At 37.4% G+C, this 27260-nt stretch overlaps 1 protein-coding gene across 1 annotated transcript; it reads left to right on the top strand.

Moving 5' to 3' along the window:
* The first annotated feature begins 965 nt into the window (after positions 1 to 965).
* C11H5orf51 (chromosome 11 C5orf51 homolog) lies at positions 966 to 27182 on the top strand. The gene is made up of 6 exons (XM_037798974.1): positions 966 to 1114; positions 3875 to 3981; positions 5913 to 6053; positions 17200 to 17331; positions 18642 to 18756; positions 22563 to 27182. Exons 1-6 carry the CDS (start codon positions 1015 to 1017, stop codon positions 22844 to 22846), a joined length of 879 nt encoding a protein of 292 aa, XP_037654902.1. The 5' UTR covers positions 966 to 1014; the 3' UTR covers positions 22847 to 27182.
* Positions 27183 to 27260: the final 78 nt, after the last annotated feature.

A 27260-nucleotide genomic window follows, 5' to 3' on the forward strand; every position in this document is an offset into this window, starting at 1 on the left:
GAAGTCTGGCGTTTTGAGGTGCCAAATGCCTACTAAGAGTTTTGATTCTTTACAACCTTTTTGGCTTTCAGTTTCTTGATTATAAAGACAGTACTATATTGACAACTAACATGGGGTTTTAGTCCAGTTAATAAACATATTCTGAGTATTTATTATGTACCAGGTACTGCATTACGCATTGAGGACACGGAATTAATACAGGATTTGAACAGGGAAGAAACTGGTGTTAAGGTCAGTTAGAAAGCCACTGTAGTCAATCACGTATATAAGAACACTCTCCCTACTTACTGACAGTTTCGAGTTGTCTGGCAATAGAGATAATTTTTTAGCTGCAAAGTTTTGGTACCACTGAAAATGACACGGTTTAAGTACTTTAAATGTGAGCTAGCCAAAAGAGATCAGAAATAAAATCCGGCTGTTAAAACTCAGATTTAGAAAAGTGACAGGTAGACAAGGAACTTCCACTAGTGTTTGGAGCATAACATTCCGACGCACATATGGGAGCGGTCTGGCTTTCTGTTTCGGACCACATGATTATAACTTTATTTTAGGCAGTCTCCTCGGTACAGAGCCAAAGCTGGAGCTCTATCTCCACACCCTCCTACGCGTCTTCCCGACTGCGGTTGTTGAGAAGCGGAACTCCAGAGCACGACAACGCCCTACTGCCAGCCAACTGCTGCCACGCTCTCTTCCCGGCGCCCCTTGGAGAGAACTACCTTCTCATTGGACCAGCTTGGGGCATGGACGGCTCTTAATTGGTTCGAAGGAGAGGGCGGGAAAGGGGCGAGCCCCGACGTCACGCCCCGCCCCTACGGTCTCTTAATTGCTCGAAATTATGGGAAGGGCGGGGGGGACTGCGGGAGGAGTAAAACGACCCGGAAAGACCTCCGCCGGCCTGAACTTGTCCACTTCCGGAGCAGGCGTCTCCGCCCACATTTCCCACCCAGGCCCCGGGATCAGGTGACTGACGGCAGGCTTGATCACGTGGCTGGGGTGCACCCGCCTTCTGTGGCGATGGCGGCCGCAGGCTCCAGTGTGGTAATGCGAGTGGAGGAGCTCGGAGATCTGGCTCAGGCTCACATACAGCAACTTAGCGAAGCTGCCGGCGAAGACGGTGAGAGAGCCGAGGGAGAGAGGAGGGCGGGGTGCACAGCAGTTTCACAGCTGGTACTGTATGGCCATAGGCGCAGGAAGGTTAGGCCTGTGGTCTGGGGAGAAAGGTGGGGTTCCCCAGTCCGGAGCTTCCAGTGGTCTTGGGCTTCGGACTTTCGCTGCGCGGGTGATTGGCCACCCTCAAGAATTCGGATCGCCTGAAGTCAAAACGTTTGCATAGAAAACTGCAGTTTTTCGTAACCTTTGAAAACCGCTCACATCTGAGCCAAATCTGTGCTGCTCCGCTTTAACTCTCTCGGTAGGACTAGGAAAAGGGCAGAGTCTGGGCAAAGGTACACATGAAAATTTAAAGGTGTTGTTAAAACTGAACGATAGGACGCAAATAGGTAATGGTGGTTTTGCATTCTGTAAAAATAGTTAAGTGTGTATCAAGTTGCACTTTTTAATTTCTCCCTTCTAAATTTCCATTTTATATTTTGGATTCTAAGCGCAATTGTAAACGGAATTCTAAAGAGCTTTACATTTATATAAATTTAGACGATTCTTTAACATACATAATATCTCAATTCTCACAAGAGCCCTGTATTAGAATTACTTCGTTTGGAAAACTGACTTCTTAAGGAAACTGGCTTAAAGAATTCACTAGATCCTCTAATTTTAAGTCCAATTCTTACTTCACTTCTCAGCTGCCTACAGGTTCTGCAATATTTCTTTTTGAGTTTTGAGCCTTTACTACAGAAAGGTTTTTTAATTCTTCTGGAACGACTTAATGTTATTTAACTCACAGGAAAATAATTGTGGGACATTGTCTCAAACGACTGAATTTGGAGAGTTTATTGAATAGGGGCTATGATGAAATGCTCTAGTTTCTGTGAAGATTCTTTGCCAGATTATTTTTTCTTAGGAGTGAGTTCTCCAAAGACCCATAGACCACCCTGAATCTGACTTCTTTTTTGGTTTGTGGTAAGTGAATCATTGGCCAGAAATACGAAAGAGAGCATTCTTAGATGGACTAATGTCTGGCTATGTTGGACCTAATTTGAAGACTAAAACAGCAGCTGTCAATGTCTATAGTCTAAAATACAGAGTTGTTATATTAATGGACAAATTTTGAATCTGTATTATTTTTGTGGTGTTGTAAAAGAGTATCAATTCAAATACAGGTAACCACGTTTTAATTAAACTTCATAAAATAAAATAATTCTCTAAATTAAAAGGAAAATATCAATGAAGTCTCTGAAGAAGCACGGAGGCCTGCCATGCTCCATACTTTTCCAGTTCACAATAGAATCTTTTTCTGTGAATGATACTTCTCTGCTGAGAAGGGATGGGAAGACAGTGCTAAAGACGTAGCAGTTTTCAATTCAGATGAATTGTGGATCCTACAGGTCAGATTCAGGTGTAGGTAGAGGTTAGACCATCACACATGGGAAGACTTAAGGTCATCTTATGATTGCCAGACTGAACTTAACCTGTGTTACTGCTGAGACTGGATTTGGTGGGCGTGCACCAGGTACTGCATTATCTGTCCATTGGCTAGTGATGAGGAAAAATTATGTATTTCAGGAGTGAACCTCTGAGGTGCAGAATCAGGGAGCTTAGTGACAGGAGAGTGGGCATATCTAAATTTGATTATGATATGATGCAGAAGGGTGAATAGCACCTTGGTGTGGGTAGTTTGTAGGTTAGGATGGAAAAAGCTACAAGAAAAGATAAAACCATAGAAGAAACAAAGAGAATATGAAGTTAGAGAAATGGAAAAAGTTAGGAGACAGTGAAGACAGAGTGAGGGTAAGCTGTGATTAGAGGACATATTTAGAATTTAGTTCCATTTATTCCAGGTTTTGAAGGAATGTGGTAATTTGTTCTATTTTGAGATCTTGAAGGAATACAATACCTGTATGCATTACATTATTGTAACAGTTGTGAACACAAATATGACACAGTTATAATTTCTCAGAAATGGCTGACATTTTATAAGGCACTTGATTTGATCCTTCTTGTTGATTTGGAAGATATTTTAAATTTATAAAATTGTAAATTTTTAGTGGAAGCCCTTCTCTGTACTATTCCAGTAGAGGTTGTAAAATTTTCAGTGAGTCAACATGTCTTAGTTTGCCAGAGCTACTATGACAAATGCCACACAGTAGGTTGGCTTAAACAACAAGCATTTATTGTCTCACAATTTTGATGGCTGGAAGTCCAAAATCAAGATACCTGCAGGGCCATGCTTTCACCCAGAGTTGGTAGCGTTTTGGTGATGGCAGTCTTCTGTCACATAGTGATGCCCTTAGTCTTCTCCTGTGGCTTTCTCTGACTGTGGCTTCTCCAGTAATGTGGATTAAGACCCATCTGATTCAATTTGGCCACACCTTAACCAATGATATCTTCAAAAGATCCTGTTTACAAATGGGCTCCCACCTCCAGGAACACAGATGAAGAATAAAATGTTTTTTTTTTGTTAGGGTACATGATTCAATCTACCACATGTCATAAAAGAAGCATTATGAAATGTACAATACATTTAAGAAATGGTAAAGGTAAACATAGAAAGTTTTCAGTCTTTTGCTTTCCATGACAAATTCATATATTAAGATTACACATTATTATATGCTTCGTGTTTTTCTACATAAGATATCATTACCACGTGCTGAAACATAAAATTCGTTGCATCATTTCAGGAACATAAAGGTAACTAACTTTTTTTGGTTTAAGCCTCTGAACCCATGTGAAATAAGTGTCACGTTTTTATGCCTTACAGATCACTTTTTAATTCGGGCCTCTGCAGCTCTAGAAAAATTGAAACTCCTTTGTGGAGAAGACAAAGAATGTTCAGATCCATCAAATCTTCTAGAACTTTACACACAGGTACTAAAATAGATGTGGTCTGAGCATCTTATGGGAATGGACTGTTAATTTAGGTGGTTGACTTCAAGGTTTCGGGTGTAATGAAATCAGTTTATCTTCTATTTAAAGTTTTTAATTTTGTTCAAAACCTGTATGAATAATGAGTATAGGCTTGAAACTTGGGATATGAAAAGAAATAAGATTTATTAGCTATGTTGATAAGGAAAATCAGGAAAAACAACTTGCTAATAAAAGAATTGCTTCCCTTTTTAGGTAATTAAAATAGTAATATGTGCAGTTTCCAAGCTCTTTAAGGTTATTCTGGGGAAGTGGGGGACTCTGTAAGGATGCTATTTTTTTTCCCCCTGAAGTTCACATATCCTTGTGATTCTCAATATGCCTACCCCTGCTAGTATCATGTAGGACTCTTAAGAGTTTGCTGTTCCTCCTTTTTTCTTTTTCTTTCTCTCAAATTCAGGCTTCCATGTGGACAAGACCAGTTGTGATTTTCTCAAACTCTGCTGAGGCAAACTGACATAAAGAAATGCAATTTCATTAAAGTAACTAACGTTAGTATGTAACACTTTAGATAGAGTGCTTTCACATGTCCTTGCTTGATCACTGACCTAAATGCTGAGAGAATAAGATGAAGTAGTTACAGAAAGTTGAATAAACTTAGTTAAGCTTCCAAGATACATATTGAGATTGTATAGTCACTATTTGCAACAGTTATCTGCCTGGTATTGTGCTTTCTGTTAGGAGGTACGTAAAATGGTTTCTGGCTTCAAATGTCATGGTTGAATGAGCCTATAGCACCTATATGCTAAGTCCCCCAAAAACTCTTATAATTTAGCAGGTACTTTGCCTGGCTTCCTTTCCTTTCAGAAGGCCCCCCTGCTTGTCTGCATAAGATGGATGTTATCCCATTTCTTTCACATGGGAGTGTTCTAAACATTTTAACTTATTTCCAAGGATAAGACAAAAGACCTAGAGATAGAGATTGAAGTTTCCCAGACTCCTTTGCACCCTACCTGTGGTTCTGAATCAGCAGATCATCTATATAGGATGAGTGATGTCACCCTGCCTGGCATAGACCTTCCACACAGTAACACTTAAAGAGGACTAACTACATACATACATGCTAGGTAATTAATGTTCTAAGTGCTTACATGTCTTCTTCCTTTTTTTTTTTTTTTTCCTTCCCCTCACAGCAAGGGCCTTTGAAAGTCTTTTAGTTCAGTTTCTTCATTTTAACAATAAAGAAACTGAAATTCAAAAGATAAAAGTGACTTGTCCTTGGTTAGTTGGTGATTAGTGGCAAACTGACACTAGAACCCAGTTTCCTTCCTCTTAGTGCAGTAGATTAAAAAGAAAAAAAGGACTGAGTAGCTCCAAGGTGCTTGAAAAGAGCAACTTCTTTTGTGTTTTGGGAATGCTAGGGACTTAGTGTATGGACTGCATAATGTTAGTTGGTGGTATGTAGCCTCTACTGGGTTTCAGGAAACCCCCAAATGCTGACTCGGCATTTGAAAAAGCAAATCTGTCTTTTGAAGATTCAGTATACAGAATTCAGGGTCATGGCCTTAACTTGATATAGCAGGCATATAGACTATTTCAGGGAGTGTTTGTATAAATAACAAACAATATGATAATTAATTATACTTTTTGTAGTTTATAGTTTATATGCTTAATTTATGTTAAAACATGTCTTATGTTTTGAGGGAAGTGAGCTGATCAGTAATTCAGAATTAATAAAATGCCTATGAAGTTTTCTGTAAAGTCTCTTTTAAATCATACTTATCAAGTAGACATTTTGCCTACTTTTCGACATTTTGCCAATTTTTCAAATTTAAAAGCAGTAGTAGTAGCATCTATATATGTAAGGCTAATCTGCAGCAATTACTCTTTTGAGTTTAAATCATTTATAGATACTTTTTCCCCTATTTCTTCAGGCTATTTTGGACATGACGTATTTCGAGGAGAATAAGCTAGTAGATGAAGATTTTCCTGAAGACTCTTCACAGAAAGTAAAAGAGCTGATCAGTTTTCTTTCAGAACCAGAAATTTTAGTTAAAGAAAACAGTCATCCTAAAGTAAGTTTTACATTCCTGTGAATTGTAGTGGAATGCTGCTTATTCATGCTGTCCTTCTCTTTACTGACTGTAGTTTTTTCTTCTTGATTGTATCTTTGCCCCTGTTTTGAATTAAGATTGAAGGAGGGATATATGAGAATCTTACACTTCAGACTGATGTCACAAGTCAAGTACCATATTTTACCAAATATGTTTCAGAATATTTTCATGATGGAATTGTATTGTGATTGCAGTACCTAATCATTTTCCAAATACAGATTTGCTATTTCTGTCCCCTATAATTTTGCTGATAACTGTTTTCATGAAGGTCATTTGTAGCCTAATTTATCACATATATTGTCCTTTTTACCATCCTCATCTTCCTGGACATTTATTGCCTTTTTATCATTAATCACTGCATCCCTCTGGGGCCGTGCATGTTCATTTTTCTCCTCCATCTCTGAGAAGTCCTTCTCTTGCTCTTTCTCTGGCAACTTTCCTCTCTTCCATTCTGGAAACATAGGCACTTTCCAAGGTTTTCCCCTCAAGTCTCTAACAGTTTATCTGTTCTGTCTTTGATTGAAAAATCTTTTCACATGTTTTCTACTGTTATCTCTAGACGATTCCAAATTGTATATCTATCCCTGGCGCTCTTTCAAACAAATGATTTCTCACCTTTAACTCCCTGCTGGCTATCTCTACCTAGATTTTTCTTTCTTTTTTTTTTTTTTGCTCTAAGTATTTGTCAGAGAAGACTAGTGGGAAAAAAAAGATTCCAAAATTTACATGATTCAATACAGTAAGAGTTTTTTTTTTTTGCTTACAACATAGTTGGGTGTAGACTGAAGAATAAGGATTGGTCAGGGGTCTGCCCCATGCAGTAATTCAGCAGCTGAGGTAATTCACCATCTTGTGGTGCCACCTTATGTAGATCCTTAGTATTCTTTTCAGCTAATGAATGAGAAAGAGGGTGTGTGGAAAATTGTGTGAGAAGTTTTAAGAGCCCAGTGTTTACCCCAAATTGCCCACAGGTTTGATAATTTGCTAGGAGGATTTATACAACTAAACATATACTTGTTCTCAAGATTGTGGTTTGTTATAGCGAGAGATGCCCAGCTCAGTCAGTACAGGGAAAAGTCATATGGAGCAAAATGCAGGGGAAACCAGGTGCAGCTTCCAAGAGTTCTTTCCAGTGGAGTCACATAGGACCCACTTAATTCCCCTAGCAACAAGTTGTGACAACAAGTGAAATGTTTCCAATCAGGGAAGCTCATTAAAACTCACTTTCCAGGGTTTTGGTCACATACACACCCGTGCCTGGCATGTACCCAAATTAAAGACTTCCAGAAAGAAAGCAGTTCAGCATAAACTATATTGCTTATAAATATAGTTTAGCTATAGTGAGCCACTCTTATCAGTTAATGCTGGGAACCCTCCTGGAATCTGAGTTCCCAGACACTAGCCAAGGGCAAACTTTGCTAGCCTGTCTTTATAAAAATAGCAGTTTTGGCCGCTATATTAACTTAAGTGCTCAGAGCCACTCCTGGGATTGGAGCTTATCACTTCTGCCTACATTCCACTAGCCAGAACTCAGTCACATGGCCACATTTAACTGCAAGGGAGGCTAGCTTATGTAATCAAGCTATAAGCTCTGGAGGAAAAGCAAACATGTTTTGTGATAAATCAGTCTGTGCTTCACAAATTCTAAATGCCTAAACTTGAACTCATTTTCCCTGTACTTTCCCACTGAAACAGCCCATTTTTTGGATTTTATTTCTGGTGATAGCATTGTTCTTTTATTTTACCAAGCTAAAAAACACAGGGTTATATCTTCGCAAGCATAAACCTTCCACTATTAAGTCCTATAGATATTACTTACATGTATGGAATCATCTGTTTTCCATTCTCACAGCCACCACATCAATTGCAGGCATTATTGCTTCTCAACAAGACTATTGCAGTAATTCTCTAACTGATATTGTCACATCTTGTCAGTCCTATACACTATTGCTAGGGTCAGTTTGTCATAAAGACAAAAAATCTTGTCTGCTTTCTTATTATATATTAAATTATATTTAAAATCCTATCCTGGCAATATGCTATCTCCCATTACTTCCCTACTTACTAGTGGGGTTTTTTCTGCCCACTTATGCAACTGGAGCAATAATTGAGCTCATCGATTGCTGTGCTCACACACCCAGAGTACAATACAGGCAGTGTTCCTAACAGTTGCACACACTAAGCATAAGTAGCATTGCTGGATCTCTTACTCTTTACCCTCCTCCTAAGATGGACTGGACAGAATTAGGAGGATACCTCTGTTTGTTAATCCTTAAATATAGTTCAAAATGGTCTCTGGGTACTGAAGTTACCTCCCAAATCGTACTACATCAAAATAAGAAACACATTCAAGAAGCAATGTAAAGAAATCTATATTCCTTCATTTGTTCTATCTTTACAGAAGAAAGTTAAGCAATGTGAATCAAGAACTTTGAAAATAGGCAAACCTTTTATTGTAGCATATGCTCTTAAAGGAGTTATCCTAAGGAAGTAATTTGAGATATGCTAAAAATGCACATACAAGGATGTTAATAGCAGTATTTTTTAGGATACTGAATAGAAATTACCTTGTGTCCAAAAAACAGGGAATTTATCAATATATTATACTAAGCCTGTATTAGTCAGGGTTCTCTAAGGATACAGAACCAACAGATTATGTAAATGAGATATTTTTACAGGAATTGGCTCATGTGACTGTGGGAATGGGCAAGTCTAAATTCCATAGGACAGGCTGCAAACTGGGAACTCTGAGGAAGGTTTTTGATGGGTTCCCCAGGAGAAGCTGGCTGGCTGAAGCAGAGATGGAAATTCTCCCTTTTGACTGCTGAAATCATCACTGCTCCTTTAAAGCCTTCAACTGATTGGATGAGACTTCTCTCATTGTTGAAGGCAGTTTTCTCAGTTGATTGTAGATGTAATCAACCATAGATGCAATAAACTTACTGATCATTTAAATTCTTGAACTATCCTCTTCTCACAGTGACGGGCCAGTGCTTGCTTGACCAAACAACTGGACACCGTAACCTGGCCAAGTTGACACATGAATTTAATCTTCATAGTCCACCCCTTGTCAACTTAGCACCTATACTCATCTCCTTAAACCATAGGTAATCTCTAAATAAAAACAATAACAGTCATATTTTCACCTGATAATACTCTGTTGTCCTGTGTATGCCTGGAAATGCACTAACTTTCCCCAGAATAGGGTGCAAGTCCTTGGGTAATATTCACTCTTAAATTTGATCTCCTATAAGTTATACTGCAAGATGAAATTAATACAACTTCTGTCACATGATAAGGGGATAAGATAGGGAAGAAAACAAATATATTTGCTTATTGTATATATATAAACATACTCATAATAAAACAAGGAAGAAAATTTCATAACTATTACAGTTCTTGTTTCCATAACTGGTCACATGGTCATAGCTCTTACTTATAACTACCTTTTTCTACTACTCATTTCATATTCCCTTAACCCTCTGCAAGCACCTCAACAGGCCATGGTTGTTTGCATGGTGAGGTGACCCAAACCTTCATTCCTAAAGTTTCTGGGCCATTGATAGTCCTGCCTGGGTTGGGTTGTTGAAGTTTTCCATTGACTTTAATTGCAGGGCATGGTAGTACTAAGAGGTGCCCTAGAGTATCTCCTGAATCCCAGGCAAACTGTTCTTTACCTCCATTGTGTAGTTGCAGTCCTATTTCCCCTTGATAGTCAGGATGAATCACCCTAGTCAGTACAGTAATTCCCTTCTCTGCCTTTTGATTCAGAGGCAGGAGGACCCCAAAATGACTGGGTGGCAGTCTTAACTTTCAGTTCAGTGGAATCCTTGTTGTGTCTCCTGGTGGAAACACTCTTCCTTTAGGAACTATGACCTGTAGACCAGCAGAGCTTAAGGTTGCAGGGATAGGAAATGATTTTTCTACTGGATTTCTAGGGGTGATAGTGAATGGTGCAACTCACATTTTAGCCCTTGCTTCCTGGACCCGTGAATGCTGGCTATTAGAGAAAAGCACCATATATTGGATGCTGATTTAGAGCACATGTAGCATTCTGGAGAATATTGCCCCACACTGCAATGTATTGCCACCCAGTTGGGAGTCTTCAAAAGACCATTCCATCATTCTATCAATCCAGCTGCTTCAGGATGATGGGGAACATGGTAAGACCAGTGAATTCCATGAATATGTGCCCATTACCACAGTTCATTTGCCATGAAGTGGGTTCCTTGATCAGAAGCAATGCTGTGTGGAATACCATGATGGTAGCTAAGGCATTTTGTAGGTCCACGGATGACAGTTTTGGTAATAGTATTGTGTGCACAGAAGGCAAACCCATATCTGGAGTATGTGCTTATTACAAACAGCTCCCCTTCCGTGATGGAACTGCCCATTGTAATCAGCCTGCCACCAGGTAGAAGGTGGATCACCTTGGGGAATGGTGCCATATCAGAGACAGAGTGTTGGTCTCTGCTGGTGGCACTCAGCAGTGGCTGTAGCCAGGCTGGTCTTGGTGAGTGGACGTCCATGTTGCTGAGCCCATGCATAACTCCATTCCTATATCATGACCTCTTTGTTCATGAGCCCGTTGGGCAGTGACAAGAGTAGCTGGGGAAAGAATCTGACTGGTATTCACGAAACTGTTCATCCTATCCACTTGAGTATTAAAATCCTTCCTCTGCTGAAGTTATCCTCTAGTGAGCATTCACATGGGACACAAATTCTTCATGTTATTTTTGCCAACTCAGAAAGCTCTATCCACATACCTCTTCCCAGACACCTTTGTAACCAATTTTCCAGTCATGTTCCTTCCAAGTCTTTGACCATTCAACCAAATCACTGGCAACAGCCCATGAATCAGTACACAAATGTACCTCCAGCCGTTTCTCCTTCTAAGCAAAATGAACAATCAGGTGTGCTGCTGGAAGTTCTGCCCACTGGGAGGATTTCCTTTCACCACTATCCTTTTGGGATGTCCCAGATGGGTCTTTATTGCTACACCTGTCCACTTTCAGATGGTATCTGTATATCATGCAGAACCATCTGTAAACCAGGTCTGAGTTTTCTCTTCCTCAGTCGACTGATAGTAAGGAATGCCCCAAGAGGCTGTAGCCATGGGATGGGAGTCTGAAGCTAATGTCAGGAGTGGGGGCCATGGACATTTGAGCCACTTCTTCATGTAACTTACTTGTGCCTTCAAGGCCCACGCAAGCCCTATGTCAAATATACCATTTCCATTTTATGATGGAGTGATGCTGTGTAAACTCAACTTTTATGGCTTGGTGGGTCAGACGACACCCATTTCATGATGGGCAACTCAGATCACATGGTAACTTGGTGGCCCACAGTTAAACATTTGGTTACTACTAAGTCCCAGTAGCAGGTTAGCGGCTATTCCTCAAAATGAGCAGAGGATGTTAAGTCTCTGCTACAAAATCCTAAGGGTCTGCACTATCACTTTCCTGTAGGGGCCTGCCAAAAGCTGCATACAGCATCTCTATTTGCCATGTACATTTCCAGCATCATTGGACATGCTAGATCGTATGGCCCAAGAGGCTGAGCAACTTCACAGCAGCCTGGACCTGTTACAAGCATCCTCTTGTTCCGTCCCCACTCAAAACTAGCAGCTTGTGGTTCATTTGGTCAAAGGGCTAGAATAGCACATCCAAGTGAGGAATATGTTTTCTCCAAAGTCCAAAGAGGCCAACTAGGTTTTCTACTTCATTTTTGGTTGTAGGAGGAGCCAGATGCAACATCTTATCCTTCACCTTAGAAGGGATATTTTGACCTGCCCTCACACCACTGAATACCTAGCAATGTCACTGAGGTGGAAGGATCGTGAATTTTTGTTGGATTTATCTCCCACCGTCTGACATGTAAATGCCTTACCAAGAAGTAGAGCACTTCATGCTTACTAGGTCCAGTCAATATGATATCATTAATATAATGAAGCAGTGTGACATCTTGTGGGAGGAATAGATGTTCAGGTTCCCTATGGACTAGATTATGAGAGTTGGTATACCCCTGAGGTAGGACAGTGAAAGTGTAACAGCAGAAAGCAAACTGTTTCTGGTGGTCTTTACTAACAGAAATTGAGGAAAAAGCATTTGCCAGATCAATGGCTACATACCAGCTAACGGGATGTGTTATTTGCACAAGTAATGGTATCACATCTGGACCAGCAACTGCAATTAGTTACCACCTGGTTAAGTTTATGACAATCCAAGATCTATCTGTTTCCTGCCACAGCCCAAAGGAGAGTTGAATAGGATGTCGAAATCACCACCCCTACATCCTTCAAGTCCTTGATGTTGGCACTAATTTCTGCAGTCCCTGCAGGAATACGGTATTACTTTTGACTTACTATTTTTCTAGGTAGAGGTGGTTCTAGTGGCTTCCACTTGGCCTTTCCTTACCATAGTACCCCTCACTCCACAAGTCAAGGAACCATTGTGTGGATTCTGCTGGATGCTGAGTATGTCTATTCCAGGTATGCATTCTGGAACTGGAGAAACAACCACAGAATAGGTCCGGGGTCCCACTGGACCACTGAGACAGACCTGAGATAAAACTCCATTGATCACCTGACCCCCATAATCCTCTACTCTCACTGCTGGACCACAGTGACATTTTGAGTCTCCTGGAATTAATGTCACTCCTGAGCCAGTGTCTCATAATCCCTGAAATGTCTGATCATTTCCTTTTTCCCAGAGCACAGTTACCCTGGTAGAAGGCCATAGATCTGTTTGGGGAAGGCTGGGAGGAAGATTAACTGTAAATTTTTGTCAGTGTAGCAGGGTCCTTCCCCTAAGGGACCTGACCTTCCCTTTTTTCAAGGGTCTTTGAGTCTGTAAACTGTCTCAAGTCTGGGAATTGGTTCAGGGGCCATGAGTTTCTGCTTTTGTAATTCAGGTTAGACTTTTGTTGACTTTACCTAGAACTCTTCTGCTTATACAGATCAAGTAAGAATTTAGTAGGGTGCCCATCTATTTCACTTCTAGGTAACCCATGATCTACTAGCCATTGCCGTAGGTCTGTTTGAGCCAGACTATTTGGTTTATGCCTTGAGGATACTGTCCTTTATGGTAGTCACACCCACTTTGTCTATGTTAATTAAGTGCTGCCAAATGGCTTCTGCCAACCTGGAATCTGATCATTTCCACTGTGTATAAGAATCCAAGTTCAGTGACAGCAGTTCCCACAGTAATATCCAACCTACAGAGAAGAACAACCACAGAGCTGCTCAGGGATGATGGATTTGTCTCACAAATTTATTCCTCACAATCCTGGTGAAAGGTGTGTCCTCTGGACATTCCTGGGGCAGTGAACAGGTCTTACATGATAAATCCATGCTAACATTCCAATCTCTTAAGCCATTGAATCCCTTATTTATATTCCAGGGCAGTTCTGGCATTTCAGCCTTAGACAGTGTAGGCTACCTTTTGGTCCCTGCTTCAGCCAACAAAATAAACAAACTGTTACAGCCCTTGTTAACCCCTTGAGCTTCAATATTGAATTCAGAATCTCTGCTTAGTGGGCCCATATCAGTAAATTCACTCTGATCCAATTTTATGTTCGTTTCACCATTATCCCGCACACTTAATATACATCCCCGTACATATTTTCCTGACTTCTGTTACATAAATTGGAAAAATCATGCAGTTCCTTTGGAGTATAGAGCACCTCCTCATGGGTCACACTTTGTACCTCACATCTTGGGGTCTGTTGAGACTTCAGTCTAGTTTTCTTCCTGGAAGAAAAGGGGTGGTGGGGATGGCTCATGTAAACAATTAGAAGTTTCTTCTTGCAAGCTAATTACCTCAGGGCATTCCATTGTAGTTTCATCTGGTACGACATTAATCTCTTTCAACAGAGATGTGAGGGATGTTTCCTTGGGGGAGGTGGTTACATGTTTATCAGCTGCAGCAGGGTTAATCTCTTCAGGTGGAGATTGAATGGCTGATTCTTCCATGCAGATTGGAGATTGGGTGGCTGATTCCTCAGTGCAGACCATTACTGGTTTATCTGTCAAAAATTCAGCAGAATCTAGGGTTTCAATCCATATGTCTCATTCCAGTTTTTAGGATCTCATCCCTTTCTAATCAGTGCTGTTAGATTAACAGCAGACACCCTGAAAGATTAAGAATCAATTTACGTTGTAATTCAGCCATTCACACAGTGAGACCCTGGGTCTGGTTTTCAGAAATTTCAAGTCTGCGGCTGAACAAAATAAGATTTTCTTTCAAGACACACATAGAAACTTTCATGACCTTCATGCCATTCTTAAGATGAGAATTTGAAGCCTTGAGCTCATTCCTTTCTTTAACAACTGTATCAAGCCTATTTAGGAACAATCAGCCTGTACTTTTAACTCTACAACTCTGATAAGGTGTCAAAAACGGTCTCACCCAGAGCCTCACCTCTTAAAAGCAATTGAGTAGCCCTATCCATTGGTGATATTTTGTTTATCTCTATTGCCAATTCACCCAATGGACTATCAGTGCCATCTTGATTGTTGTAGTCATTAGAGCCTTTGAATCTAATCAGGTTAGAGAACCAATTCTAAAAACCCTAGAGCCAACTCAGAAATCTCATCCTTAAGATTCTGTTTCTCAAGAACCATTCCTGGTAGCAAAATCTCTTTATTAGTCAGGGTTCTCTAGGGAAACAGATCCAACAGGATATGTGTGTGTGTGAATGTGTGTGATGTAAATATTATGAGATTTTAAAGCAATTGGCTTACATGACTGTGGGAATGGGCAAGTCCAAATTCTGTAGGGTATTCAACAGGCTGTGAACTCTGACGAAGGTTTTTGATGAATTCCGTAGGAAAAGCTGGCTGGCTGAAGTAGAGATAGAAATTCCCCCTTTTGACTGCTGAAATCATCACTTCTTCTTTTAAAGCCTTCAGCTGATTGGATGAGACTTCTCATTGTTGAAGGCAATCTTCTCAGTTGATGGTAGATATGATCAGCCATAGCTACAATCAACTTACTGATCATTTAAATACCTGAAGTATCCTCACAATACCAATCAGGCCTATGCTTGCTTGGCCAAACAACTGGACACCATAAGCTGGCCATATTGACACATGTACTTATCCATCACAACATGTGTAAGGTGAAACTATATGAAACCATTAAAAATGTTAAGAATGTTTCTTGACTTTGGAAAGTTTGATTTATTGCTTAATGAAAAATCAGGCTATAAAGCTATATGTAGGGTATAAGACTACATGTGTTTAAGAAAAAAAGTCATGACTTCATTTTGAAAGTAAAAAGACAACCTATAGAATGGGAGAAAATATATGGAAACCACATACAATAAGGTTTTATCCAAAAAATATAAAATCCTTCAACTTTACAAGAAAAAGATAATCCAATTATTAATTGGGTAAAAGACTTGAATAGACATTTGTCCAAAGAAGATATACAAATAGATAGTTACCCACATGAGTAAATGAAGATGCTCAACATCCTTAGCCATTAGGGAAATGCAGATGAAAACCACAATGAGATACCATTTCATCCCCGCTAAAATGGATACTCTTTTAAAAGCGGAAAATAACAAGAGATGGAGATAATGAGAAATGGGAGTGCTCATTCCTTGTTGGTAGGAATGTAAAATGGTGCTTGCTACTGTGCCAGACAGCTTAGCGGTTCATTAGCGAGTTAAGTATAGAATCACTGTATAACCCAGCCAGCCTACTTGTAGGTATATCCCAAAAGAATTGAAAGCAGGTACTTGAACAGATATTTGCATACCAATGTTCATAGCAGCATTATTCACAATTGCCAAAAGATGGAAGCAACTCAAGTGTCCATCAACAGCATGGATAAACAAAATGCAGAATGTATGTACAATGAACCATTATTCAGCTGTGAAAACAAACGAAGTTCTGATACATGCAACAACATGGATGAACCTTGAAGACATCATGTTGAGTGAAATAAGCCAAATACAAAAGGACAAATGTTGTATGATCTCACAAATATGAAAGAATAAGCAAATTTATAGAGTCACAAACTAAATACAGGTTATCAGGGGCCAGGGTGGGGCAGGAATGAGGAGTTAATGCTTAATTGGTACAGAGTTTCTGTTTGGAGTAATGAATAAGTTTTGGTAATGGATGGTGGTGATGGTAGCACAACATTGTGAAAGTAGTTATCACTACTGAATATATATTTGAATGTGTTTAAAAGTGGACATTTTAGGCTATATGTATATATATATATTTTTTTAATAGAATAAAAATTCAAAAAAATACTGTACAACCTGGTGAATTCATGTAAACTATGGACTATAGTTAATAGCATAATATTGTTTCATCAATTGTAACAGATCACACTAATGCAAAGTGTTAATAGAGAAAACTGCACATGAGGGGTGTATTTGGGAACTGTGAACTTTCTTCATGATTTTTCTGTACCTACAACTTCTCTAATAAAAAATAAATTTTAAGAAGTGTTATGTGTGAGATCTTGACAAGGCAGGTTATACTTAACCAATTTATACCTTGAAATCACTTATTAAGCAGTCACTTTAAATCACATTATAAGTACAGGTTGCTGTTTTGTTTATTTTAAAGAGCTAAAACCTGAGCTTCTTGAGAGCAAAGCCTTTCTTTGTTCGCTACTAATTTCCCAACCTCAGGATCACACTTCATCACATATGCAACCTTTGTAAATATTTTTTGAATAAATGTTTAAAAATACTTATTATAATTCTTCTTACATGAAGCTTTTCATTATTTTATCTCAGCAATAAAAATGCATATGATCTTGCTTCAAATAACATGTTTCTCAAAGGTTATCTTTTTAATTAGATTATGAGCAACTTATATTTCAAATATATTAGAGAAATTTGCTACTATTTTAAAATTTTGTTTAAAGAAATTCTCTTTGTAAATGGAAGTAGTTCTTATTTTAATTTTCACATAGCAAAGATGTCTAATTTCTAATTTAAACTAAGGCATTTGTGTGTAGGGGACTAAACGAAGGGAACATTTTTATTAGAGTGTTTTTAGTTGCTTGATTTTTTGAAACTTAACTTTGGGTTTTGCAAATGTGAAGTTTCTCTTTTTAGCTATGTCTTTGCTGTGTTTCAGCGCTGCAGTTTGCTTGGGGACGAGCTACTGGAATGTCTGTCTTGGAGACGAGGAGCCCTACTCTATATGTATTGTTATTCTTTAACCAAAAGGAGAGAGTGGCTCACGAGAAAATCTAAATTGCTTGAAAAGGTAAAAAAACTTTCCTCATACATTTTTGGTTTTTAGGGTTCATAAAGCTGTCTGTTATATAGTAATAAGAGTAGTGAAATTGAGGAGTCTGGGTTTCATAATGTCGACATCTCTTCAGTGTGAATAAGTGAGAGTGGTCACTGCCAGATATCCCTGAAGATTGGGAAAGTGATCAAATAAGAGAGAGGGTAGCAACAGAAAAGATAGGATTTATCAAAGAATCACAAATACTGAATCTATATAAATATATTTTTTTTTAGTTTCTAGGGTACTAGAACAGCTAGAAGGTAAAATTGACATGGTGGAACTGTAACATATAACATGCTTTGAAACTTTCTCTATAGTTTGTTAAATTGTTCTTTGAAAGTTTCTGTATATATGTTATATTTCACAATATATGTCACATTTCTGTGTATGTGTTATATTTCACAATAAGGAAATAACTGAAATTGTGAAACTGTAACCCATGACATTCTTTGAAATTTGCTCTCCACTTGTTAAATCGTACTTTGAAAGGTATCAGTTTTGCTGTGTATATGCTATATTTTACAATAAAAAAATGTAAGAAAAAGAAAGATCTGGGTTTGGGTTCTGGGTCTTCTGCTGATTAGCCCCTCAACAAATTGGGATTGTTGAGAAGATAAGATAATGGGAAGTTCTGTATGTTTAAAGTTCTGGAGTTTTACTGTTTTTAAATATAAGATAAACCATATTAATTCCTAGGCATATTTTTTGACCTGAAGAAAACAGCCTTGGTTGTGAGCCTGTCTCTGTCATCACGTTATTCCTAAATAACCCACACGACCCTGCTCCTGTACAATCAGGCCCTCTGATCTGTCTTGGCTTCTCTGACAAATCATTAAATCCAAAGACCTATGACTTATATTATATCACTATGATTGTGATTTAATTTTTACATGGTTTAAATGGGATTGGAAATGGGAAGTCATATTTTCAGATGTAAATGTTTAATGTTAATGTTTCTAAATTATAATAAATCAGTACATAGCTACTATAAATTGTTATTGAATACATCTTTATCATATTTATCATTTCAAGGCTTCTTCTTTGTTACTGTTTTTTACCATACACTTTCATAACTTGAGCATTTGGTGAGGGGGGAGCAGAAATCTTTTTACTAGGAAGATTCAGGGTGGTGGGTCCTTGTATCATTGAAATATAACAGCCACAAAATATGTCTACATATCAGCCTATTTTTTCTTGAGTAAAAGATGGGGGTAATTAACATTTGAAGTTTCTACAGCTCTGCATATAATATTTTCAGTTATTTGGCTTTGACTTTCATTTAGCACCTGGTTGATGGAATCACTTACTTGCTACAGATGCTAAATTTTCGGTGTCCTATCCAGTTAAACGAAGGAGTTTCTTTCCAAGACCTAGAAACAGCTAAATTACTGACTGAAGGTAATGTGAGCACTTTGAAGTCTTTAAAGTATTTTCATGATTTTAGTAGGTTTGCTAGATGCCACTCTAACTTAAATAAATTTTAAATTAGATTGTAGATAAAAAATTGCAATTTTCAAAAAATTCAGACATTTCACTGTTTTTATATATTATAGAAAAATATTGCTGATCTTTTCTGGTTAGTGGTTTGGGGAGAGTTATGTATCATACAACTTTTGCTTATTTTGCATCCTTGCATAGCCCTTATCAGTATTTTTACCAGACTTAGGTTTGGCTACTTGTAACAGAGACTGGAATTACTTTTAAACAGGGTAGACATTTACAGTACTTCCACATAAAAAAGGTCCATAGATAGTATGGTAACTCCGTAACATCCTATTCTTTCCCTCTACCATCTTTAGAACAAGAAGCATTCAGTTTCAGAGGAAGAAGATTTAGATAGAATACAGTGGAAAGGATACTTCCAGGAGTTGTAAACATGGACATCCCTGTTTAGGATATGGCTTCCATTCTCAGAATCCCAAGATGCTCCTGGAACACTTCCATCTCACACATATTTTAGGCTACAGGAACAGGGTTAAAAAGCAACCTTGGAAGTTTTCTACACTTTCACCTACATTTTCCTGCGTAGAATTAAATCAGATGGCTTCACCTATCTACAGGGGAATCTGGAGAGTATAGTATTTTACATGATACATAGCCATCCCAAATAAAATCAAGGTTCTTTACTAAAAAGGGGGAGAATGAATATTGAGTGGGGACTATTCGTTTCTGCCACAAACATCAATGTACTTAAAATTTCTAGGAATTGGATATAGAGTGTCATTTGGGTTTTGGACAGAGGTGCATTTGGAGAAGGAAAGCCACTTTTGCCATCTGTATTAATCCATGGAACAAGTTGGTACAATCTGAGTAATATCTAATATTGCATCCATTTTTTCTTCTCCAATACATTCTGATATTTTTATAGCTGGTCTGTTTGCCCTAGTATTTATACCTTACTGAGGGTATTGGTATCTTTTTCTAATATACAAATTAGTTATAAATAGACCAAAAAGATCCACCTAATAGCCGTGAAGCTCCACTAAGTAATAAGTTGAATCTGAAACTCTATAACAATAAAATATTTTTTTTATTTTACCACAAACACACTAAGTCCTAAATTATTTTAGATCCCTTTGAAAGTTTTATTGACAAAGTTAACTCATATAGTATAATAGTACTTAAGAATACAGGCCTTGGAGTCTGTAGATTTTTTTCTCTTGTTAGCTTGTGATCTTGGGCAAGTTCTTTAATCTTATTGAAACTTTATTTCATTGTCTGAAAATGACAAATAAATACCACCTGATAGGACTGGTATGAAGTATAAATAAGATATGTGATGATATTACTACCTGGTACTAAATTAAAATGCACTATTAGGTATAACTATTGTTATGTTATTAGTAAAAATAACATTATAATCCCAAATCCAACATCATTTCCTTACATAATGAGATACCCGTGGAGAAAAGTCAGGAAATTGACTCAGGAGTTTACTTGTTCTCTTAGCACCTACATAGCCTCTCCTATAATGTTTGACAAATTTGAACTGCACCAGTACATATCGTTGTTAGTGTGTAGTACCTTTTATGTTAAATGGTAAAGCTTTATGCTACCCAGATTAAGATCAGTTGCATATTTAAGGCCAAAGACGGGTTTCTTTTCCCCAAATTTAGCAGTCGCTGATAGAGTTGATGGGGGTTTCCTGTTTGTCACAGCTCAGTTCCATTTTGGGAGGTTCCTCAAGTCAGCTGTTGGTACTCCCCAAATCTTGCCCCATCATTGTGTGAGTTTATAGACACTCATACAGAACACTGGATGACATTAAAGTAATACTCAATAATATCTTTAGCTATTTTTAATAGAGCTTTTTTTATCTTTTAAAATATTGTGACAGTTCAAGTGAATTGTGAGAGAGTAGGTAGATAAAACCTTAGGCTGATAGTTTTTTAAAAAAACCAAACTGTCAAGATCCAAATTTAGAAATGGCTAACATTAAGAGTAGGATTAGTCTTAGTGGAATAGCCAAAACTATAATATAAACCGTAGGGTTGCTCTAGCTAGAATGAATCTAAATAATTTTGGGCTCTATCTGAAGGGATATTTAACCATTTCTTTAGTTTTCTGGAGTATTCCAAATTCAGAAGTATTTGGTGTGCATGAGAATTTCCAAATGGCCTTTTTCTCAAACTTTAATAGCCTCCTCTGTGAATTTCTGCTATATGGAATAGTCATTGGGAGTGTGTCATATCCCTTGGGTCAAGAGAGGTAGAAAAAAAAGACTGAGAAACACTGTTCAAAATTGTTGATGGTTGAGCTTTGTCTCTAACATTTATGATCTTTTAACTGTGAAAGAATAAAACAGAGAGAACAAATTATCTGTAATACGCATTGTACTTTTTAAATGAAAGTATTATACATAGAAAGCATGATTCATATAGTGTAGCCTGTCATTTTCATGCATGCTAACCTCAGATTCTGCTCTTAAATGGTTATTTTTTAACTGATACAACACTTTGAGTCAGCTATTCTGCTGAACCTGTTGCTTCTCTTGCTACTGTTTATAAGCTGAATTTGAGTTAAAGTGAAGGTGATAGCTGTAGGGAAAAATTCTTATGATATAAAAAGCTTGCAGTAGATTCAAGACAATGGGAACTGCAACAGTTTATATCTAGTACCATCATGGTTATTTCAAATGAATCATATTAGGTGGGCAACTTAGATTACGATGCTTATTTGAGGTAACTTTTCTAATCTTCACAAGTACCTGTACATTAGAATAAGTTATTTATTTGTATTTCAGTGGTTATAAGAAGTTAAATGGTCATATACTGAAGAGCACTTTATGGTTTTTGAAATTCTTTTATACATTTTTATTTCATATGTTTCTTAAGAAAACTCCATAATATAAATAGAGCATTTGGAATCCTTATTTTTCAGATTTGCAAACTGGGGCTCAGAGAGCTTTGGTGACTTGTCAGAGATCACAAAGCCAGTCAATAATTTAAACCCAGATCTTTTGTATTCTAGGTCTGTTTGTCTTTCTACCAAATTAATATACTTTGTATACCATAAATGTTTAATTATATAATATTTTTCCTTCTGGAAAAGCCACCCATAATAATAATGCTTTCAACTTTTGATGAAAATCCCGCAGTATATTCCTTTTTCCTTAGAATGCAAAGTATCTTGAATATAATTGACTATCTTTGATGATTTAGATTTATGTGGCCTCTCAGGGTCATGATTATACACACTAGTTTCTGTAGACTATTACAGGAATATAGGAGTTGTAGGATACTTGACTATAGCCATATCATTGATCCCAGAACATACCCCAGAATAAAAGTTCTGTGGATGAATGGGATTCAGGAAATATATGTATTCTCTGAAATTGTGTGTAGAATTTGGGGTTTATGTTCTGGGAGAGATCTCATAGATCAGATAAGATTCTCAAAGAAGTCCCAAAGAGGACCCCCAAAAGGGTTAAAAACATACTGCCCTGGAGAGTTCTTTAAAAAAAAACTCCTCTGACAATACTACGTTTTTGTTTTTGTGATGTGCCTCTTTCATTTATAGATAAATAGAGATAAATGTGTCAAATAGGGATTGCATTGGAGATGTGTGACTTTTCTGGGTGTTACTATTATAAGAGAAGGAAAAATGCTTAGTGAAATAAAAGGAATTTATTAGAGTTTCTGATAACCAGGGTTTCTTTTAAAACTTTTTAGTTCTAATCTCTCAACCCTAAATGATTTTTCCAGGAATATTTAGTGATATCCATTTGCTGGCTATGATGTACAGTGGAGAAATGTGCTACTGGGGATTGAAGCATTGTGCAGATCAGCATCCAGAAAACCATGAAGTAGATACCGATGTTTCTGGAGCAAGCTGCACTGCATGCAAAGAACCTTTGGACTTCCGAGAAGTAGGAGAAAAAATTTTGAAAAAGTATGTATCTGTATGTGAAGGACCCCTGAAAGAGCAGGAATGGAATACAACAAATGCAAAACAAATTTTAAACTTCTTTCAGCATTTCCATAAATAGTAAGTTCATCTAGTCTTTTTCCAACAGACAAAAAAACAAACAAAAGACCCATGAAATGGAAAAGTTCTAGAAAAAAAGACATTTTGACCCAAATTTGAGAACATTATGCTACATAAAGATACCCAGTATGGTTACCCTTTTGTAAGAGCCATCACCACTTTTCATAATATGTTCTTAAACTTAGGAAGGAATGATTCTTTAATGTTTAAACTGACATGTGTTATTTGAACTCATCCTGAACTACAAATACCCTATAAATAATAATGAGAAACCCGATTTGACTTTAAGAAGATTTTTTTCTATTAAATTCTTTGTAATCTCCTTATGTTGAAGTTTGCCCTGCTTTAGAGATTAAAATCATCACCTCATTGTTTTGAATATATACAATGGATATAAAAATAGGCAAAATGAAAAAATATGACTAACATTAAGATTCCATTTCTAAAATATGGTGAATAATGGAAGATTCTGCAAAGGATAGTGGGTGTTTATTTTGCCACGTATTACTAATGGCATATTAAAATTTTACTTTATTAGTTATTTTATAAAATGTTAAAAATTATTTTCCTATTTTGTTTAAAAGAAAATGCATAGTTTATCAAATGTTTATTGAAGATAAAACCGAGTTAGGTTGGAGTACCACTAGCTCATATGCTTTTAGGGCACATCTTTTCATACTGTAATGAACTTTTAATATTTTTTGCCTTTAATAGTAGGGGTGAGTGATAAAGGCCAGAGAGCCTATAACTTGATATCTTATTCGCAGTCTTTCTGTCTACCTCAACTATTGTCATCTTGAGGGGATGATCTGTGTGTTGCGTTCTCTGCAAAGTTTCGTAACTTGTGTACCAGTAACTTTTTCACATTCCAGCAATTTGCTCCCATGGCCATACCTTGAATATCACTATCCTGAGTTTCTATTTTTGAAATTTTAATTCTCAGTATCCCATTAACTGATGATAATTCTCATCTCCCCAGCTCTTTTACTGTCTTATTTTTATTGATTTTTCTTTCTCTTTTATTTCCACTCTACCATGTCTTTAGCTTCTCATAGCCTCCCTATGTTGACTGCCCTCCTTTCTCCTAAACTATCAGCCTCGTTCAGGTTTTCTTCCTTCCCTACCCAGCCTCAGCCTAATAGAGCACTGTTTGCACCACTCATTTGCCAATGCCCTCAAATCCCTCTTTCCCTTGTCCTTCAGCCTAATCATTCTGCAAACCATCAACATTGAATTAATCCTGCCATCCATGTTTTCTGGTATGCTGAGTTCTGCTTAAGTATGTGCTGTCCTTTGGAGTGGAGTGTCAAAGTGGCTTACCTTCAACTTTAGAAGAGCCCGCAATATAAGCCTTTTGTTTGTTACTTGTGTGGACTCTTTCTCTCCTCCCACTGTGGTTAATCCAAACCTTATCACTTTTCTCAGGCCCTGTGTCCCCTCCCCCAGCATATGGTTCTTCCTTCTGTCATAGAGAAAGTTGAGACTATGAGTTGGTCAACTTCTATGTTTACGAGCTTTTTCTTTTTGGGGGAAGAGACTTCACTTCCCATTGAAGGCTGATTTCCACCTGTGCTACAGATTTCATTTCTGCTGTCACCCTCATTTCCCTTGTGGCTTTTGTTTTTCTGTCTACACTTCAGGTGTTACTCTTTCCTAGAATTCTTTCCTGTTTCTTTTTTTTTTCCCCTTCCCTTTTTTCTTTTTACTTATTCTAAATACCCTTCTTATGCAATGTCATTCTTAGCCATGGTTTTATCTACCACCTGTAATATTAGGCTGACTCCCAAACCTGTAATTTGAATCCCAACTTCTCTCCTGATCACTAAACCTTATTTCTAACTCCCTGTATCTTCACTTGGACAAACATCTCATTGTAATTTTAAATTCAGTGTGTCCTAGCAACTCATCTCTCATATAAAATCTTTGCTGCTTCATGTTTTCTTTTTTGAATCTTCCACAGAGCAGGGCAAGACAGGAGTGTTGTAATTTGGTTCCTGCCTACCTCTGTAGCTTCATTGCTGCAGTAATCTTATGTTCTAGTCCACTGTTCCTCAAACATTTAAAATCCATGCTCCATTTTGATAAACATAAAAATTCTGATAAACCTCTTGGGGCAAGAGGAAATTCCCCATTCCTGCCCAGTCCCTTTTCTTATCATTACACAGCTTAGATTTTTATTTAACTTAGCTTTTTAGCAGGTCTTTTGTACTTTCGAAATATAAAAATTGAAATTATTTTAGTATAGTTTTTAAAACCACAGGCTATACTCTCCCCCACGCTCTTTGGAACATCACAATCTTAAGTACTTCCAGTTTCTTCCCCAAATGTGCTTTGTATTCATATCCCTCAATACCCTTGTAGATTTAATTCCTTCTGCCTAGAATGCTTTGTACTTCTTTATGGTCATGTGAATACCTACTTTTCCTTTAAGATTCTGTTGCCATGATATTGGGTCTGTATTGTCAGTCAAAATTAAATGATACTTTGCTTCTGTTCCATTAATCCTCCCCTCCCACGTCGTACTGGTTACATGGCTTTGTAATTAGTTTCCTTACTAGTTTTATCCTCAGAGCTTAACATAGTGCATAATGCATAGTAGACACTTAGAAATGTTTTTTTTTGAATTAATAAGCATGATTCTAAGTACCAAAGTGCACAAAAGGGTTGCTACTATTGGATTCCAAACTGCCATGCCCTCTATAGCAGTAGTTGACAAGGCAAATAGGGATATGTGCAGTTCTCAGCTGTGTAAAGTATTATTTAAATTCCAAGTCTAAGAAAATAACAAAACTTGCTCTTCTGAAGCTGGGGGCTTCCATTTTGCCTTCATGATCTTTTGAATCAGTCATGTCTCTGACTGGTTGGCACAATTATGAGGGTAATGCTGGGTGCTTTTTCTACAACTTTTCATCTCACACAGAATTGGAGAATAATTTGTGGACCGTTACAGTCTTTAATGCTTTTTATTCTGTCATTTTATAAAACAGGGAACTAACAACACATTTTTGTATGTGTTAAAAGCTTGCTAAGTGAGTGTCGCTTCATTTAGAATGAAGTTACTTCAGGGTAGAAAATACTCCATGAGAGGGAAGTATTACAATTCGTTTATCCAAAAACTATTTGTTTTGTGTCTGCTGCTAGATTTTGTCCTAGGCACTGAGGATACAGCTTTGCAAAGCAATCCTTTTTTGGAGCTTGTATTCTAATTGAGGAAGTTAGACAATAAGCATTTTAAGAAATGTTCAGTGTTTCCAAGTGATGAGTGCTATGAAGAAGACTAAAGCAGGGTAAGGTGTTAGTATGATGCTGAAGTAAGGTGCTATTATATTTAGGATGGTTGGGAAGGCACCTCTGAGTACCTGTCTACTGCTTTAACATTTGTATCCTCAAATTCCACTGCCTTAGTTAAATGCCTTGCATATTCAGTGCATTCATAATTTTTTTCTTTTGGCAGTTCTGGCACTGAATTAAAGAATGAGTCACTATTTAAGACTTTCTCATTTTGATTATATTTAAAAGGTTTCTCTCCAGTGTGGCTTTACTAATGGGTGAGCCATATCTAAAGGCCCTGTTTTGTTTGTTGGGGTTTCTCTGCCTTTTTCATATTCTGATAGTTACTAAAATTTAAAACTCTGTTAAAGGACTTTTCACAGTCCATAAATCTGTATTATTCTTACCCAGTATGAATTTTTTGTTGTGAAATAGGCTTTGAGTTTAAAGGGTCTGTCCACTTTACTGCATTTATAGGGTTTCTAGGGATTGTCAATTGTTTGAGGCTGATTAAGGTACAGAACATGACTAAAATCTTTTCCTTATTCCTTTGCATACAGTAGGGTGAGGTGAGAGTCCACGGCTAAAATCTCACAATAAAATTACATTTCTGTCTTTACTTTCCACTGCAAATTCTCTAATCTTCATTACAGTGTGAGCTGCATTGAAAGGCATTCCCAAATTCATTTTAAAGGCATTAAAAAAGACCCCAGCCCCTTGAAATGCTAGTTTGGATTGCTTTTTACTTTTTTCTCTACCTTCCAGGGCTCCTTTCCTGACTCTAGTAAGGATACTCCCATCTACACAGAATCCAGGATTCTGTAGTTATCCAGTATCACTTCCTTGTATTATTTTTTAACACAATATGAGGTGATAACATATTACGGAAGTATTGCAGTAAAATATATTTAATGTATTCAGGCTTAACGAATGCATTATGTATGTATCCTGGTGTTCTTTACTGTTGTTTTGTATTTCTTCATTCTGGTGAAAATTTCCAAGTAAAATGTTTTGGAACATAAATATTTTTAAAAAAATAAAATCATATTCCCATATTTCTTTATGTTTTCCTTTATATCTGGGTGTTGTGTCAGAATAAAAACTTACTATCTCAGTTGATTGTTATTAACTTTCAAATGTTTTTT

This window comes from Choloepus didactylus, chromosome 11 (assembly GCF_015220235.1).
Source record: "Choloepus didactylus isolate mChoDid1 chromosome 11, mChoDid1.pri, whole genome shotgun sequence".
Taxonomy (NCBI): Eukaryota; Metazoa; Chordata; class Mammalia; order Pilosa; family Megalonychidae; genus Choloepus; species Choloepus didactylus.